Genomic DNA, 19,247 nt, shown 5'->3' with positions numbered 1-19,247 from the left:
TTGCTGAAGTACTTCTGTTATACTAGATTGTACTATATATATATTTGTGTAGGCATATATATTATTTATTTCTTTCTTTCATGCAGCTTAGTGATGATGAATAACTGAAGACTGGCACAGTAACTCTCTTCCTTGTTCTCTTTCCTGCTGTTACAATAATGTATTTTCATTCGGTATTTTGCATAAAAGATAATTTAAGAGATTAACAAAATAGACTGACATCTAGGTAAGAATAAAGCTTTGGTGAACCAAATGTCTTCAGACTGAAAAAATCCTGAATAATGAATATAACTAATACATATGAGGTAGAAACTTTTAAATCTCACAATGCTATTCAGAGGAGCCAAGGAATGAGATCAATGAGGCTGGCATCTAAGGATTTTCCTCTAAGTGCCTCTATTTAGACTGGTAATGTGACAGAGGGAGCAATTAAAGGACATGAGGAAGGGAAGAAAAAATGCATATAAAATGTTTAGAATGCATAGTCTAGAAACAACGTGACCCCTGTACCCTAAGGTGCTGCCTAACATTTTTTGAATGATTTCTCATGCTTGAAATACAAGATAATTAGCACAAAAAAAAGAGCACCTCTTAATTTTAACCTTAATATTAAAAGCCATGTACTGCAATCTTCCTGACTGGCTTAAGCACAAAATCCTGGAGTTTGCAGTGAGACCTGAAGAATGTGAACTGTGATCAGTATCTGGAAAAGGGATCTCAATTGCATAACTGAAAGGCAGGAAGATAATACAGGCACTAGGGGTGGGTAATTCTAAAATCCCATAGCAGAAAGAGTAAGGACAGGAAAGTAGCTACATTTACTGGATGCTTCTGCTGCTGTTCTTCCTTGATTAAGAAAGATACAGAAGGCTACAGTTGATTTGTGCAAGAAGAATAAATGCAAAATAGCCTATTTCTTTGGCTAAAAAAAAGATGAACCTCTACATAAGCAAAGCCTTTGCAATGTTTCCTGTAAATAAAAAGTTATTACAGCAGTACAAATCAGTTTTAGATTCACATTTCTTTTTTAAGCTGAGGTGTTGTTGTCTGAGAAAACAACACAGAGAAGATTCTGAAAATTTTTGTTATGCCCTTTCTCTTTTCCTTGGTTTTCTTAGGTATGCTAATAAATTATTTTAAATATTAACAGTGGTCAGTAATGTAGTTACTAAATATCTGTTAGTTTGAGGGAGATACGCCACCTCTTTAGAATAAGCTGTAATTAACAGAAAGTAAAAATGCTGTTTCTGGTGGGAGAAAAAAATTACATTCAAACTTGAAATATTTCTTAAATCTCTTATTGCTAAAATATTTACCTTACACATCAGGTAAAGCAAGGTGATGAACAGGATCTTAGTTCCAATGCAGTTGTTGGCTGTTCAGTAGCCTGTATGACATCAGCCAGATAGTTTTAATCTGCTTTGTACTGAAGAAGTCATTCTACAGGTGGAGATTTTGTCATTGGACTCTTGTCTTTTGAACACTTTTCTTTAAATAACGGAAAATACAACACATTTTTTTCCTTAGCTAATCCAACATTTTTTAAACAGATTTATGCACGTGTCCATTTTGCGGTCTACCTCGTAATAATCTGTAAGATCACGTTCCTCTCATTCCTAGTCACTTCCTCTTTCCATTTGCAACTCCTTGCCACCAGTGGCGTAACTACAGCAATTACTGTCTTGCATGTCATGTTGAAAATTGTCTCTTAATGTAGTTTAAATGCTGAAAGTAGGTCAGAGAAACTGTAGTTTAAATGCTGAAAGTAGGTCAGAGAAACTATCAGTTGTAGACCATGGCTAGGCCCAAGAGCACAGTGATATCTTTCTGATGAGCACACAGCTGCCTAACACACGCTCTATTCGCTGTGTAAATCCTTAGGTATTTTACAGAACACGGAACCTTCCATGAAAGTCAGTTGTATCCTGGGCTGCATCCCAAACAATGCGGGAGGGGATTCTCTGCCTGCGGTACAGCCCGTCCCGACCACCGTCACGGGCGGGTCGCAGCTCAGCCTGGCCAGAGTGCCTGGCTGAGGGGGCCATGAAGGCTGACACACGGGCAAGGCTCCGTGCCACCCACAGCCGGACACTTGCCCGGGGCTTTCCAGGGCCTCCAGCCCGCCCTAGCCCCGACCGACGACACTTGACCTCGACACGGCGGAACTCCGAGCCGGGTCACGGCCCCGCGCCGCCCCCGCACCAAAGATGGCGGCAGCGCGCATGCCCCTTGGCCGCCCCGGCCCGTCGGCCGCCGCCGCCGCTCTATGGTGGGCCGCGGTACTGCCTGGGCGCGGGGGGGGGGCGCTCTGGCACAGCCGCCTCTGTGCCGGCACGGCGCGGTGCACGCCGGGCCGCTGGCGGAAGAGGCGGGTCACATGACCCCGCGCGGCGCGGCGGCAGCGGCTCGGCGAGGTGTGTTCGCGGCCTAGCGGGGCCTCAGCCGGCCCAGCGCCTTCCCCGCGCCATCCCCGCCCCGCTCCGCAGCCGAGGGTGAGAACCGAGGGACTGCGGGGGAAACAGGGAGGGAGGAGGTGCGGCAGTGGCGCCTCGGCCGCCCGCTGGGCGGAGGCGCGGCCGGGACCGGGCCGAGGCCGCTGGGCCGCGGCGGGCGCTCGCTGGGGAGGCGGCTCGGGCCTGGACGGGGCGTGGAACGGGCGAGCGGCCTCGGGGCGGTGCTCGCGAGGCCCGTTCGCTTCTTCCGCTGGGACGCGTGGGTCTCCATTCCGCCGGCCCCGGCCGAGGTTCTGGAGCGGCGCCGCGGGAGGCGAGGGGAGCCCGTCGCACGGCCGGCACCGAGACCTGCGCGGAGCTTCGCTGGCGCCCGACGCTGCTCCCCGGGCCCGGCCGCCTTGGACTGTGGGTGGGATTTTTACTTTTGCATGTCGGGGAAACCGATCACCCTAGGAAACGCGGTATATTGCGGCAAGGAAGTTATTGTCCTTAGTGTGCATTGGCGTGGTCATCTTAAAACACGTGTTACCAGGTCTAGGTAAAATAATCAGGAGTGATTCGTCCGTGTCAGGAGCCGTTGTGATGGGCACACGGCGTGTTTTACTCATGATGTCTTTTTCCGTTGAAGAAGAAGAACCTTTGTCTGCTTGAAGGAGAGTTTTTTGTTTCAACACAGGGAATATCCTGAACACAGCTGATGGCTTTGTTGTTTCTTTTTTTAGGTCGTTAACGGCCTTAGAGAAAGTTAGCTCTCAAAAGTTTTATATTTCTTTGCACGCACACTGAATTTTAGTCCCTTTTTGTGTGTGGTGGGAAAGCATTACTTCAGGTATTGCATCAGCAGTTATGGAGTGAGTTCAGAGCGAATTAAAAGGAAGAATAGTAGAGTTTCTTACTTTCCCTGTGAAGGAGTGGCACTGATCATAGTGCTTTGTGTTTGCTTGTTTCTCTGCCTCTGAGTGCTCATTCATGTAAGTGTTGTAATGCCACAGCCATGTTTCTGTTTTGGGAAGAGTCAATAGCCAAGTTAGAATGGAAAGTCACTTACTTCACTAACCAGGGCTTTATATGGGTGCAGAGGCACAGAATTTGGAATTAAATCAAGTATCTTAAAGTTCTGATTACATACTGAATAGATCCCTACTTAAAGGGCTTTTGGACTGAGGCTTTGGTTGGGGTAAGCACGTTGCTTTTTGTGCTGCTTCATAATAACAGTGTGGGATGCAGCTATTACAAAGCAATTACTAAACTCTTTCTAGATCACCTCTGAAAAAAAAGTTAGAGCAAATACTAGTATTTTTGTTCTTAGCTTAGGAAATCTATAATGTATTTTATCTCTCGCCGTGTCTGTTGTGTTTAACATTTAAATCTTGCTTCACTTGCCAACCATTTTGGAGAATACTGTTGGGGTCTGAGAAAGTGGTCGTTTTCACTGAGGAAACCAGTTGGCTTGGAATAGAAGATTTTTCTTTTAGGGAGATTTTTTTGTGATAATGTAAACAGCACCTTTGTTGGGTGACAGACTACGAGATTGTTTTTATAATGGAATGGCTTAAATATCCACCCATTGTGTGGAGAGCAACACACAAACCTGTGTGATGGAACAGACTTTAACACACGGGTTTGCTGTGTATGTTTTCTTCAGCCTGCACAGCTGTGCCACTTATTCTAGACTAAGGGTACAGACTTTGTGGTGCAGAAGAAGTGTTTTGGGAAAATATTGAAAGAAAGTTAAAATCAGATAAAATTAAATCAGACTATATCAGTCATACTGTCACTGTTGCTATTACACCTCATGTATGTATTCCTAAGACACGTGAAGTTTTTTTTTGTATTAAGACTTGAGGGGTTTTGCAGTCAGTTTTAACTTTGTTTGGTGTAGCAGTAGTAAGTAGTGCAACTGGTTGGTTCACGGGGAACTTCAGTGCTTTGAAATTGGTTAAGATGTTTTTGCAAGTTTTTAAATAAATAAAACTTTTACACATAAAGTTTCTGATGTGAAAACAGAGATAGTAATATAAATCCTGTAACACTCTTAAAATTACGACACTGCCCTGACTAGATGATGGAATTGTTAATTTTAAATATGTTCATTACCAGAAATTTTTATTGAGTTTATGTTCTGCTTGTGGCATATCTCTTCACCTCGCTTTTAAAAAAATAGGGTCAGTAATACAGAAGGTTAAAAGAATACTATGATTAAAAAGAAATTACTGTGCTAACAGTGCAGCCAGACCAGTGTAATCTCAGTCCCCTCTTACTGGGACTTCTAGGAGTCAGAGATGATAAGGAAGAGCAGGGCAGCAGTGTCTGGGTGGTGGTGACCCTTGTTTCATTGTAGTTTTGAGTTCTGTGTGCACTCAGACACTTGATTCCGGCCCTAAGGTGAGCTGTCTGCATTTGCTCAGTTGTAAATCAGAGCCAGCATGTCCCTAGTGGACAGAGCTCCATCCCAGCAGGGATCTCACCATGACAGGATTAACCAGTCTCAATGGATTTTACCAGACCTTAGAACCTATGGATATATCCCTGTACTCTCTTCAAGTTTCAGGAAATTGATGCAGATTGCTGTGCGTGTTGCTTGGTTCTACCAGGACTTAAGTCAGAAGTGCAGTGCAGAAAGCAGCTGAATTCCTTCTGGGCCAAAGTTGAACCTGGAATATTATAGCTATGTTTATGTAGCACTTGCCTTAGTAGCTCAGGCTGTTTTTGAGCTGGGTCTGCCTAAAGTAAGCTTAGGTGTTTTGCCATCCATTTTATAATTATTCTGCAGCTTAGAGAAATGGCCCAAGGCTAATAAAGTGTTCACCTATGTTACTGTGTTCACTTGGATCAAGGGTGTGCTCTTGAAGGAAGTCTCACAGTCATCATCACTTAGGAAGTTCATTTCATACTGGTTTGTGCTATTCCAGTGCATAAGCTGGATTCCTTTTGGATGAAAATATAGTCAAAAATGCACTTGTACCTACAAACTGGCATTTGTTTTAGTGAGGTGGGCCTCCCCAAAACATGTAGTGTAGACATGAGGGTCTAAACTTCCATTAGTTTTGTTTAACAGACTTGTTCCTGTTGTATTGCTTGCTGGTGCATACAGCCTAAACTGACTGCACTTTGAGTCTGAGACCTGACATAAATCCATCATTTTGGGAGGTAAAGATGTTGTTTCAGTATTTTGAGTGGTATTGACCAATTGGCCAGTTGATCACTTCTTTTCTTTCTCCTGTATTTTTGTGACCACTGTAACATTCATGCAAGTTAAACTCTTGCTTAGAGAGCTGCTAGTTAAACTGCAGCTGTCAAGTATGCTGCTTACGTGCAGTTTCACTAGAGGCAATACTTCCTTAAGTCAGCTGAGATTTTAAAAATATGTCAGGACTGTTTAGTTTCTTACTTAGACATTTGAATAAATCGGGGAAGTTGGAAGATCACCATGTACATTCCTGAGATCACAGTAAATGTATCAGAAAGTGATCGCTGAACTGTACTGGCAGGGTAGGGGAACAGTCTGCAGAGAAGTTCAAGATGCTGTCCCTGAGATGTGTGCAAGTGTATTCTACATAGATCCAGCTTAGCATCTCCTAAATTTTCATACCTAACCTTTGATTTGTACATGCTTAGAAATTTGTAGTTGCTTAGGGTGTGTTGTGCAGTTCCTTTGATTGTGATATCTTGGATGCATCTTCCTCCCTCGTCCAGATCTCTCACTTCTCCAGTGAGCAGTTTCACTGCTGGTGTCTCGGTCCTCACAGCTTTCATAATGGAACCAGAATTCAACTGTTCTCTCTGCTGCTTTCACATTAGCAGTGACACAGAGTAGTGAGAAGGAGACCCAGGCTTTCCTTAATTCTAGTTTTGATCTTAAATGCCACAGGCAGCAGAGTTGCTAGGATTGGTCCATATAAGAATTAAGTCAGTAAGAAAACAGCTTTCTAGCTGCTGTGAAAATAATTGTACAGCTATGGGGGGTGGGGAGAGAAAGAAGGGAATGCTTTGAAATGGACTTTTGAAGCCCTGTGTGTAACAATGTGTTCCACATCATCTGCCCAAAAAGATTGAAAGACTAAGTTTGTTCGTGTCTTATTGCCTTTCTCCTTTTATGCAGCAGCAGTAACTTAGTTGACTGCTAAATCTTTGGGGTTTTAATTTAAATTATAAAAAAACCCCAACCAAACAGTTCCTTCTCTGTGCATATTTAACATCCACTGGCTATGGTATGTTTCAGCATCTTTTAATTCAAAGAACTGATGCACTTCTTAGTCCCCAGGCTTTTTTTGTTGGCATCTCCAAAGTGATGGCTCAGATAAAGTGCTTATCAGAGCGAGAGAAGGGGTTGCACCTACAGGCAGCCTGGAAAATTACTTCCCCAGTTATTCTTACATGTTTTACAGATCACACATTAACATTGTGTGGACCTCCGATGGTGCCACTCTGTTGTAGCCTGTTTAGAATAATTTCAGACCCAGTAGCTTATTGTTTCTACCATCTGCCCCAAAATAGCTTTGAATTTCATCCAGTTGTTTATCAGCTTGAAATGTAGGTAAGAATTGGGAGCCTTAAAGATCTTAATTTTGTGGGTTTTCTATTGGTTATTTTTTTGTGCGTGTGAAAGTTTCTAGTAATACCAAGGCAGGTAAGGGAGTTCTGTTCCCTTCCATACCATACAAATTCCAGATTCTAGATGAATGTCAGCTGATGTTCATGTAATCTGAGGAGACAATAAGCAACTTTTTAAAAAATAATATGGTATACCTATTTGCTGCTTTTCTTTACTTATACAGTTTTAAAAATTCAGGAATTGCAGAAAGGAAATGTGTTCTTAGGCATATGGATTCTAAAAGGGAAGGGAGGTTTTATCTTTATTAGATTTCATAAAAGCTTTATTGAATTGTTTAAAAAATTTTACATTTTCTCTCTTATTTCTTCTGCCATCTTAGACCTTGTGTCACAGGAGTGTTCATTGTTTTGCTTGGTGATATATTGATAAATGCCCTTAGGGGTCAATGAATGCCCTCATCACATACCTTGTGTAATTTAGGTAGTTGTAAATGTTTCCTTGGATGAATTATGTGATAGGGTTACATATATGTTCTTAGACCAGAATAAGTACATTCTGGTGTTAGAAGGTATTACGAAATACATCTGGGTTTCTCTTTCATCCTTTCCAATCTGTTTATCTCTGTATGTCTGTTTATGTCTGTATGTTTATCTCTCGTAGTTGTTTCCAGAATCTGAGGGAATAAAGTTTTTCTATATGGTTATGTTATTAAAATTTTTTACATCTTCCAGATGTACCTGCTATTATGGTAGAGTACTGATACTGTCTTTTACTTCTAGTATTTAATACTAATGGCTTTGCTCTTGAGCAAGTCTGGAAGGTACATCTGTTTCCAGCAAAGAACAAAAAAATGTTCAGTGCCATTGTGTTCCTGGCTTGAAGAAAGCATGTTACAATCTACAGTTCTGTTGCATGCATCAGGATTTTGCTTACCATAACTCTGTTTCTGCAGACAGCCGTGCTTCAGTTTTGGCTCATGGTTGACTGTTTGGAAAGCAGTTGCAGTGCAGATCTGTCACTGTGGGTTGTAAGGCAGTCTGTAGAGCCCAATGAGAAACGGAAGCGTTTCTGCCGGCAGCTTACTGGGTTCTTGTCGCTTGTGATACTGTGTCTTCATGATTCATATCCACATGATCCACTGTGTGTGAACTTCTCCAGTGCTTCCTCACTGCACTGTGAATGTAGGTATATGCTCAGCAGTAATATTGTGACCAGTTTTGGTTTTTTAGACCTGAGGGCCAGCCTTCCATGAAGACTTGACTGTGTAAGGTTACCGAAACTGTACTGGAAGCAAGAATGCATGCCTTAGTTGTATTAAGGGTGATCTTGAGTGTTTTATGACTGGTTGGTCTCTGTTTCAGGGTCAGTAATATGCATGTAAAATGATAATCTGAATAGAAAAGGATGTTTGAAATGATCTTTACTCTCTGTGGGAGCATGTTGACCCTCAGCTCATGGGCTAATGTCCAAGTTGTGCTCTAGGAGATTTGTGGACTGGGTTGAGTTAAAAATAGATCACAGAACCCTCTTTCAAGCTTTTAACTCTCTCTTTGCTGGGATTTGAGAATCTCCCCAATGTCATCTTAAATACAACTCCCATTGGTGCTGAGCATTGCAAATGTCCCACTTCTTTCTGGTGTCTTGTTCTACAGTTGTGTGTTATCATTTCTTGTACAACAGAACTACTTGCTTTATTGAAAATGTGTTACAAGATCAGTTTTGCTTTCTAATACTGCAAAGATAGCTTTATTTTAAAGAAACTGTACAAACTGTTAAATGCTCTTATTGGTATGAGGAGTCAGATATAGCTTTGTTTTTCAGTTAATCTGAAACACTTCCTTAAAAGTGCTGTTTTTAATTGAGAGAGAAGACTTCTACTCCATCTAACATAATGAATAGCTGGGAGGGAAAAAAAGTTGAAAAAATAAGTTCTAGTTTGTAGCTGAATGTCCATATAAAAATTTTAAATAATTACAGACATTTACCACTTCACTGCTTTTGTAATTCACGTTTAGGAACTGACTATAAGTTTCCTTCTCTGTTTTTTTCAGATTGTGACTGCAAGAATGTCTTTTCCACCTCATTTGAATCGCCCTCCCATGGGAATCCCAACGCTTCCCCCTGGGATCCCACCTCCACAGTTTCCTGGTTTTCCTCCACCTGTACCTCCTGGTAAGTTATATTAATATATGGAAGTATTGTAGAATTTAATTTCTTTCTGTTATTCTGAATTCCTTTAAAAGCCAGGAACTTTTGTAAATAATATATCTTGGTAACTCAGATTTGTGTACATTGCAGTTGAGGTTCTAGTTTTCCCACAGAGAATGTCATGTGAGCAAGCTCTTTTTGGTCTACCAAGAACTGTTTACATTTAAGCAGAAATGAAATACTGGACTTTTCTTGAGCCTGTATTCAAGACTGAAGCTGAGTGGTGATTTCTGTTTATATTAGGTGTTTCGAAGCCAGTGTTTTGACAGTAATCCATTGTAATAGCCTTTGGAAACTCTTGGGTATGCTGAGTATGTGTGATGTGAACATAGAGGAGTAACTTTCAACTCAACTTTTTTGAGTTGTTTTTCTCTATTTTAATGTCCCACTTTCTTTTATTTTGCTTCTTGTATTCTTTCCTTTAAACATCTTGCAAATTTACAGTTAGCTTTATAATTTCTTCTGATCTTCCCAAAATTATTCCTGCCTTTTTTCTTTGTTCATCTCTAAGATCAGCCTCTGCTTTTTGAGTTGAGATTTTATCTTGTTGGTCTGGAACAGCTTTCTTTCTGTACATTGTGAGTATACGTAATGATGACTTGAGGTGGGAGAGGGGAAGACATCAGAGAATTACCTCTTCAGAATTCATCACAAGAACTGCAGAAAATAACTCCTGTGTTGTCTATATTGTCTTAAACTGTGTTGTACAGGAGTGTTTTATAGACAATAGAGACATTCAAAAAACAGATGGGTGAACTACAAAAAAAATTCTGCACATCATTTATTAGGCTAATTTTACTTGCATTAATTTTTCTAAACATTTTTCTTGAGAACTGTGAGATGTTACCCTATTTTCTGATAAAGGAAGAGCTCTTGCTTAGGTAGCATCCTGCCATCAAAAATTTCGGGTTGAATTTTAAAATAATACCTCTTATTTTTTCTAGCTCCAATTTGCATATACTAGTGTATAAAACACCAGATACTTTAAAAAAATCTTTCTGAAATATATTTTTAAATGTCTAATTTTTGGCTATGAACATTTTACTTCTTAGAATGTGTGACAAAGATAATTTTGTTCTCTTGTTGAGTTTAAATAGTCTCATTTTAGGAATCTGAGTTTATATTAGTCTCATATTAGGAATCTGAATAGTATGTAGAGTGGAGAAGACTGGTATTAGGTGAGAATAAAGCTTTTGTCTGCATAAGAGAAACATGATTTGCTTGCCTGTGCAGACAACATATTTTGACTTGTAGAGGATGTGGATCTCACTTCTTAGTATAAGAACATCAGTAGAGCTGAAAATGCCACAGATTTTATGAAATCTGCTCTGAATTTAGTCCATATGTAAGATCACAATTTTAGTGACTTACAATATTATCTTTAGCTAGCTGTTTGGTGAAAAATTAATGTCTTAGTTACCTCAGCCTGTAATTTTTTGAAGAGTTTCAGCTGGAGTAGTTTGCTTGCATAATAATGAAGATCAGAAAGGTGGTTTGTTTTGCTTAAAAATACAGTTGCTAAAAACAGGAAGTTCTAGCATTTCCCAATATTAGTGTGGAAGATCTGATAAGGAGGTGATTCTGATAAATCTCTGAAGATTACTGGATACCACTAAGGTGTAAAAAACCCAATTTTGCATGCCAGAAATGCTGTAGTAGGTGAGACCTGCAGTCCATATAGGCTGATGCAGTGTGTGGGCAGTGGGACTAGAAGGCAGCATTTAGGGTGGGCATGTATGCCTGTCTGCTTTCTGAGTCTGTGCTTCATGCACCGGTAGCGTTGGGTAGTAGAGTATGATTTTCTGGTTGTTCTTTGTCTTCTTCTGGACCTGTCATTTGTGAACATTTTGGAATTTTTTTACTCTGTTCATCTCTGTCACCTCTTAAAACAAATTTGAAAAGTTTATTAACTGCTGTGAAAAGTGCTGCTCTCTTAAGTTTGTTTTTAAATTTGTTCCCTACTCAGTGTCTCCCTCCTGCCCCAGTTCTGATGTGGGAGTCGGGCGGGTTGAGTTTAGTGGTTCTGTTCACCTCAGCCACGTTCCATGCCTTGCAAACCTCCACACTTGAAGAGTCTCAGAGTGTGCAGCCTTTCTTAATGAAGCAGCTGCTTCACCAATGAAGTCATGTAGGTGCTGTTCTGTGAGGCTGGGCAGCCTTGGGTTGCAGAGACCAGGTCTGTAGGCCTTAGTCAAAACTGTAGGTGCATCAAGCTTTTGTGTAGCAGCTAAATGATGCCTTTATGGTCATTATATTTCCTGACATGCCCAATATTTCAGTGGATTTTTGTGGCTTCTGCTAAACATTGGGCAGATAGTTTCATAGAATTATCAGTGATAACACAAATGTGTTTGCTGAGCTGTAACTTTAAAAGCCATTGTGATAATTATATTAATTATAGAGCTGCACGACCAGTCTTGCTTGTGAGTCGTTGCTACAGCCTGTCAGATGCTGTGGTGTATTAAAACAGAGAACATGGGAGAGCAAAACAGTTTTGATTGTCTAAATGATTTGGAGGAAGAAGAGGTAGTACGACCTTAATATGAAGGGACTGAGGAAGAGAATTGAGAGCTGGAGAAAATAAAAACATAAATAAAGCAAAACCAGAGTGGATGAGGAAAAAACTGGAAAGGATGTCTGAGGAGAAGTATTTCAAGACTAAACACTAGAGAAAGGGGGAGCAAATCCAGGGGCAGTAGGTTGCAGAAATTTGTTTAGAATTTTTTGAATACAACAAATTTCTGAATACAAATTTCTGAATTTTTTGAATACAACAGTAAGGGAAGGATTGAGAGGGAAAAAACAATGGAAGTCTGTAGAATGGAAAAAAAAAGGAGATATAGGATTCCTGTGAAGAACATGAGATTGACCTCACTGTTCTCAAGTCTCAATGTGTCTGCTGATCAACAAGTAGTTTTGATGAAATCCATTCATTTAATATATTTAACCTCTAGCAGCTGGCATGTAAAGAGCCTTTCTTATGATCAGATATTGGCTCATGAAAGTGCTTAAAGCTGCTAGTGAATTTGATAGTGTAAAATGGGTTTCATCTCATTAAATATTAATTTAAAATACTGTTTAATATCAATTAATGAACATTATTAAAATTCTGTGGTTTTCTAAATTAGGTATTGGAGACTGCCAAGTGAAGTATTCAGCAGCTTCTCAATAGAGATTTTTTTATGCTGCCTTTATTAAGCTATTCCATAAATAGTGGCATGAAGCCTGGTGCCGTTCTCTACAGGACCTCATCCCTATAGCCATGTGCAAAAACCATTGCACTTGTGGGAACTGTGTAAGCTGGGAACGAGATCATCTGTAGGGCATCAGCTGCCTTTGCTCTCAGGAATTCCCTGCCTCATTAATCACCCCACTGTCTTCTAGAACAATACTGTGGCTTGATTATGCTCTGAAAATAGATTTGTGTATGACAGAGTTGAAATGGTAATACCAGAAAGTGACCAGGATGCCTATGATAGGTTTTATATGCTTCCTTGGAATGCTTGAGGAATTACTGGTAATCAGTACTGTGAAATTCTTAGTTGACTAAAATTGCTGTCTAGTTTGAAAATCATGTCTGCAGTGATTCTATTTGTATTCATCAGTTCTCAACAGGGCAGACTAATATTAATGTATTGTCTTTCTCAGGGACCCCTATGATTCCTGTACCAATGGGCATCATGGCTCCTGCTCCAACTGTAAGTATTACAGTAGGGATGTAGGATAGCCAAATAAAATTGAGAATAAAACTTAGTATATGTCACCAGTGTTTTTGTTTTGCTCTATTCTGTCAGAATTGTATTATGAAAGAAGATGCTTAATTTTAAATGCAGCTATAATGCAAATGTTACGGTAATTTCTCACCTAGACAAAGTTTGAAGTAATGTCTGGAGACACCAGCTGCAGAGGTGAAGCAGTTATTGTTCTTGCAAGAAGACACACTTCTCTCAAATACAGTGAGAGGCTTTGTCTTTGGATCATGTGTGCTCTTCCTGTGCAGTACAGTTAGATCAGGGAGGTTCCAGGTCTCTTACTCTGGAGTTTGTAGCCCTGACACAGTACCCTGAAGGCATTACCTCATCCAGGGTTGTGAGGCCATCGCACAGCACTGCTAGGTTGTCCAAAAAGATGTGATTTGACAAGCTTACAGATAAGGTTGCTGTCTCCATGTTGCAGGAAAAGGAATAGTTGCATGTAATATCCATCTGTGAAAAAGCAAATGAAAGGTTTCTTTGTCTATCTTACAAATTTTAAGTTGGAAGGGAGGTTTATGATTTTTGGGTGGAAAAAAGTGCGCTTTAAAATATAAACATTACTTCTCGACTTCAATGTGAGTTACCATTTGTGTGATTTTGCAGGAGTGAAATCTCCCCAAAATACAGAATTTTTGGATAGCTTGTATTATCTCCTACTGGAGGGTATGTTCATGGTAACCAGTGTGTTTAAGACAGAGATACTGAAACAAATTTATTTTTCAGTTTTGTGATTAGAATAACTTTTAGTAAGTGACACTTCTAGAAGGGTGTTCTGAGAAGAGAGACTATGCATAAGAATTGTTAACTCTTAGGTGAAGGAAGTGTAGCAAAATGGAGCAGATGGTCCTGCCTGTCTTTGTACAGTTAACTTATGGATGTTTGCTCCTTAACCCAAAGAGACTTTGTGTTGTGTGTTTATTAAATAAAGCAGTAGTGTTTATTCACTGTGTGGAAGCTTTAAGATCATGTGTCATGTGTCCATTGAAGCCTTTGAGTCAGAGTTACTTTTCTATTCACACCTTGGTTTTTACAGTATTAGGTAAGGTAATTCAACTTCCAGTGACTCAAATGTTGCAAACTTATTTGTAGGAGAAATAATACCTGATGTTACTGTATGCTCACCTTGAGACCTTCAGTGGCTGTGTTCAATTATCTTTTGTTACTTTCCTTTGCCAGAAAATGGCCATCTTTTTTGTGTTGTAGAAATATTAAAGCCTGAACTGCTTATTGGTGTTTTACTCCATAAGCCCGAGGTTTGTATGAAAATTCAAATTTGAAATAAGTGCAGATCCCTAAGTCTCATGTCTTACCAATTAAAAAAAAAAAAGTCCAGTGCTTTATTTTACAATTTCTCTTGCTCTTTATAGGTGTTAGTTCCTACCACAGTGTCTATGGTTGGAAAACACTTGGGAGTCAGAAAAGATCATCCCGGCTTGAAGAACAAAGAAAACGATGAAAACTGCGGTCCCACTACTACTGTTTTTGTAGGCAACATTTCAGAGAAGGCCTCAGACATGCTCATACGGCAGCTTCTAGCAGTAAGTACAGCAGACTGCTTGCTACATTTCATCCCTGGCTGATGAATAAAGGACCCACAAGTATTGTATTGAAACTTAAAGTAGAGCTATTCCCACTCACTGGAATAGCAGCCCATTATGCCTAAATCCAATAATGGGGAGTACAGCTTTTTGACAATATAGATGTCTATGAATATAGACGTATTTTATTTTTAGTAGAGTTTACCCTGTTTTAATTTTATAATATTTTGCAAAATGTGGTCACATTTTTGTAATGCTTTCAACATAATAATTAATGATACTTCTCTTAATTGCAGAAATGTGGTTTGGTTTTGAGTTGGAAGAGAGTGCAAGGAGCATCTGGAAAACTTCAAGGTAACTGTTCATGTTTTTCAAAATCTCTAGATATACTTTTTTTATTAACTGGCAGCATTTTACTATTGTGATGCATTGCTGTTCTTAATAATTTAACATTTTAAGATGCTGTAATATGATAGCTGTGAAATGCTTTCTAGTAAAGGACTAGTATTTTCTGGAATTGAGAATAAAATAATATAATTAAGAATGGTTAAATTGAAAGATGTCTTGGGAGCCTAGTTTGCTTACCTTTCTTTTCTGAAGCTGAATGATTTTATAGACTATTCCTGAGAAAGCTTCGCCTCTTTGGACTTAGCCCCAAAGAAAGATACTTTTCTAACACTTTCACAAGCCACTTCCAATAATATGTATTGTTCTTCTCCATGAAGGAGGTTTTTCTGATGTAAAATTGACCTTTCCTATTGTCAAGTTGAACTGTTTTAATTTTTGTGACCTTTCCAAAGTGACTGCAGGAAACAATTTTGGTTACTATTTTTTTGCTGGTTTTGTATCTTGCTGGATTTATGTTGGTTTTTTTTTTTTTCTTTTTAAGGATGTAGTTCAGTTTCTTCAGCTTTTTTATCTCTCACACTTTTTTTATTTTGCTGTCAAAAATGTTTTTCTCATTTAACACTTTTATGTAACTGTTGTGAAGAACCTAGTTTGAGTGTCTGAAAGATTGAAACCCTTCCCTTTAGTTTAACAACGAGCTGTTGATTGATGCCCTTGGTCATCAGACAATTGCAAATCGACCTGAGATGTCATCATATAGACTACATTTCTTAGTTAAGACAGATATATCAAAAGCTTTACAAACACAATCATAGTCATTTGAGTTGGAAGGGACCTTTTAAAGTTCATCTAGTCCAACCCCCTTTGAAGGGCAGGAACATCTTCAACTAGATCAGGTTGCTCAGAGCCCCATCTGACCTGACCATGGAAGTTTCCAGGCATGGGACATCTGCAATGTGTGTACTGGTTCCATCTTATTTATTGGACTGATAATTATATCAAAGATGAGTTCGGTGGGTGAACATTGAGTTTTTATGATGTGTACTCCTGGCTTTTTTAAAAAAAGTGCCTGTGTTCCAAGTCTATTGATTTTAAACACATTTTTAAACAAAGTAAATTACCTGAAGAGCTTTAATGTGTTTATTTCTCATTTCAATCATCCATTTCAGCCTTTGGATTTTGTGAGTACAAAGAGCCAGATTCTACCCTACGAGCACTGAGACTACTCCATGACCTCCAGATTGGAGAGAAGAAGCTGCTGGTCAAAGTTGATGCAAAGACAAAGGCTCAGCTAGATGAATGGAAAGCAAAGAAAAAGGCATCTAATGGGGTATGTATATGTGTGATTTGCATTCTTTTAGTAGAATGTCAGTGTAACGTTGCTTTCTAGATCAGATTGTGAGCATGTCTCAGTTTCTACATATTTCTGTGTCTTTTATTAATTTTAGGATTCTGCCAGATTCACATTAGTGAGTGTGAAGATATGTTGAAAGGCAGAGAAATGTCAGCTCTTAATTCCATAGTGTTTGAAGCTTGCTTACCTGCAAGCTACAACTACATTTCTAGAATAACTTCTGTAATTCATTATGAAGTGCAGTAATATTTGCTGTATGTTTTGATTCCGTTGCCTCATTTTTGTTTAGAAACTCTTGAAAGTGCTGAAACCCTAGAAGAAGTTACTCCATCAATCTGTAAATTTGCTGTCTGAGGGGAATTGATGATCTTTCGGAACAAGTACTGAAAAGGAAAGAAGTAGATCCTTCACTAGAAGAGACAGATATCAGGCAGTGGGCTGCTTTCAGACATTTAGTAGAGGGGAAAATTGCTTTTGTACTATCCCTTTCTGAAGCTAAGGATCTGCTCTGGAATAATTGCTGATATTTGCTATGTTGAATTCTTATTGAGATGCAAAGATACCTTAATTGACAAGCTTGCATTGAAGTTAATGGTGTCTGTTTCTTTGCTGAAAGAAACTTGCTGTATTTCAACCCAAATCAAGTTGGGCTTTGTCTCTAACTCCTAAAGGTTTTTTATGTGCTTTAAGATACCACTTAAAACCAGTTTTTTTCAGTAAGATCAAAGTGAGAAGAGGCTCTAGTTTAGAAAACTAAAAATTCTAATCATGCTGTAGCAAGAAAATTTTTAAAATTTCAGTTTGGAATTTTTCTTAAATACATGTAGATTATAGTGGAAACACAGATACTTTTATTTCATTTTACCTAACCAGAAGTAGAGGCATAATGATGACTTGCAGTTCTTGACATATTTTTGACTGGACGCCGTGTGTTTGGGATGAAATCCAGTGGCTTAGGAAAGCAGAGTGCTAACTTTGTGAGGTTTGAATGGAGTACTGTATGAGCTCTTAGCCTAGGTAAGGGCTTGATCGGACTGCCTTTTCATTCTTACTTCCTTGTTTCATGTTGGCATCACCTGTGATACTGTGTTTCACAGCTGGTGTTGCAAACAAGCTTTAAAGTATTTCTGGAGTTCTTGTACATCTCTCCAGAATTTTGTTTTCTGCAAGTTACAGTCAGTCTGGGGGGATTGATGGTAATACAGCAGCAGGTACTGTTTGTGACTTTGGTGAAGGCAACCATAGGAGAAATGTATGGTAGAATGAGATTAACTCCATGGTTTTTGTTGGGTCTTATTGGATTTGGCTGGTCTTTTGCTCCTTTTTGTGGTGGTGCTAAGAAAGGCTGTGAATTGCTGAGGAGTATTGATGAAGTGCATTGTGATCAAACTGCTTGCAATTCCTTTCATACCATCATTGGTGTGCTAGTGCCACTTGGATCCAAAAGTTTCAAACTTTCTCAAATATTTTGAACTAAGAAATCAAACATATAAACTACAACATGATTTCATACAGAGACACACCAAGCAAACCTTTATCTTATTACCTGCTCTCCCTGATCACTTCTTCTCCCTGGATCTCTTCAATTCCACCCCCTGTCACCACCTTCTAGCTCTTTTCAGCCTGCTCCTCCTTGGCCTGGCAGCTTCTTCAGCTCCAACTGAATCCTCCCTTCCCCCTCATTCTTAGCTGCTGCTCCATCAGACCCTTCCCTCCCCCTCACTCCACCCACCACCTATCGTTTGACGGGATACCCAGCTGGATTCTCAGGTGAGATTCCATTTTTCTAAAAGATTCAGGGGATTGAGAGGTGGGCTACCTTGCTTGGTGTGCACATCATCTTTCTATGCTTTCATGTAATATTTAGGGAAAGGCACTTCTTTGTGTTCCTTTTCCTCCCTACAAGGTTGAAAGGGGCAAAAAGATGAGGAACTGCAAAGTACTTGATCAACGATAATTTTAAAAATAGCTTGTTGTTCAAGGAATGTTTTCCCTAATGATGTTTCTTTAATATAGTTCTCCAATTTGAAGTTGCAGCTTGGAAGTTTTAGGTAGGCATTCGTATTGCATGGCATTTAATAGAAGGCTTGGAGGAACTGCTGTTGAAGTGACTTGAAGTTCTGGAACATAAAAGGCAAAACTTTTGACCAAGAGCTGCACTACAGTGATTGCCTTTCTGGGGGTGTGTGGGTCTTCTCTCTTTTCCTGTCTACTGCCTTAATCACCATTTTTGTGTTCCTATTTTAGTATGGTATTTTATTATACAATCCTACACTTGCTCTCTGCATCCATTCCATCAAACTGTGCAATAAACTGTGGTATTGCCAGTGTGAAAAGATCTGACTAATATAATGCAATTGATAATTACTTGTATTTGTAGGTGGTTTGGTTTTCATGTGGTGAGTTGTTTGGTTTTTTTCCTTTTTTTTGTATTTTTTTTTTTGTTTGTTTGGGGTTTTGTTTTTTTATAGTAAATACTGTAGGGGCATGAATGTGATGATGAAAGGTGAACTTCTGATAAAACAACTATTACTCTCAATTTGTTAAGTCCTGTTACTTTGCCATTTTTCCTTAGAACTCCAGACCAGAGACAACAAATGATGATGATGAAGCACTGGATGAGGAAACAAAGAGAAGAGATCAGATAATTAAAGGGGCCATTGAAGTCTTAATACGAGAATATTCCAGCGAGCTCAATGCCCCCTCCCAGGAATCTGACTCTCACCCCAGGAAGAAGAAAAAGGAAAAGAAGGAGGACGTATGTGTTTTGATTTTGGACAAAACAGATTTTTTTTTCTTCAACTCACCTTTATATAATGGCCAAACCTTGTGCAAATACTTTAAACCTAAACTTCTGATGAGAAAACAAATCAACAAGCATTGATGTCAGCAGCAATTCCTCTTTTTTTTTTTTTTTTTTTTTTGAGCGGAAAGCTAGTCAGTTATAGACACCATCCCTTCAGGATGGTTTAGGGATTTGAGCACATAAACTTCTTGGAACAACAGGTTTGAATCTGGGCAGGACTGAACCGACCT

General features: G+C 39.4%; 1 protein-coding gene across 2 annotated transcripts in view; it reads left to right on the top strand.

Moving 5' to 3' along the window:
- Positions 1-2,385: 2,385 nt before the first annotated feature.
- Positions 2,386-19,247, top strand: part of RBM25 (RNA binding motif protein 25) — a 33,309-nt gene continuing 16,447 nt past the window's right edge. Inside the window, exons 1-7 of one of the 2 annotated variants that reach the window (XM_058806807.1) lie at positions 2,386-2,492; positions 9,060-9,180; positions 12,865-12,914; positions 14,339-14,509; positions 14,806-14,863; positions 16,027-16,187; positions 18,787-18,969. In XM_058806807.1, the coding sequence (XP_058662790.1) occupies positions 9,075-9,180; positions 12,865-12,914; positions 14,339-14,509; positions 14,806-14,863; positions 16,027-16,187; positions 18,787-18,969 (729 nt within the window). In that variant the 5' untranslated portion in view covers positions 2,386-2,492; positions 9,060-9,074. The remainder of the gene's footprint in view (positions 2,493-9,059; positions 9,181-12,864; positions 12,915-14,338; positions 14,510-14,805; positions 14,864-16,026; positions 16,188-18,786; positions 18,970-19,247) is intronic. The other variant, XM_058806809.1, reaches the window with a different exon arrangement.

Source organism: Ammospiza caudacuta, chromosome 6 (genome assembly GCF_027887145.1).
Source record: "Ammospiza caudacuta isolate bAmmCau1 chromosome 6, bAmmCau1.pri, whole genome shotgun sequence".
In the NCBI taxonomy this organism is placed as follows: Eukaryota; Metazoa; Chordata; class Aves; order Passeriformes; family Passerellidae; genus Ammospiza; species Ammospiza caudacuta.
The sequence above is the reverse complement of the archived record's forward strand: the minus strand, read 5'-3'. Positions and strand labels throughout refer to the sequence as shown.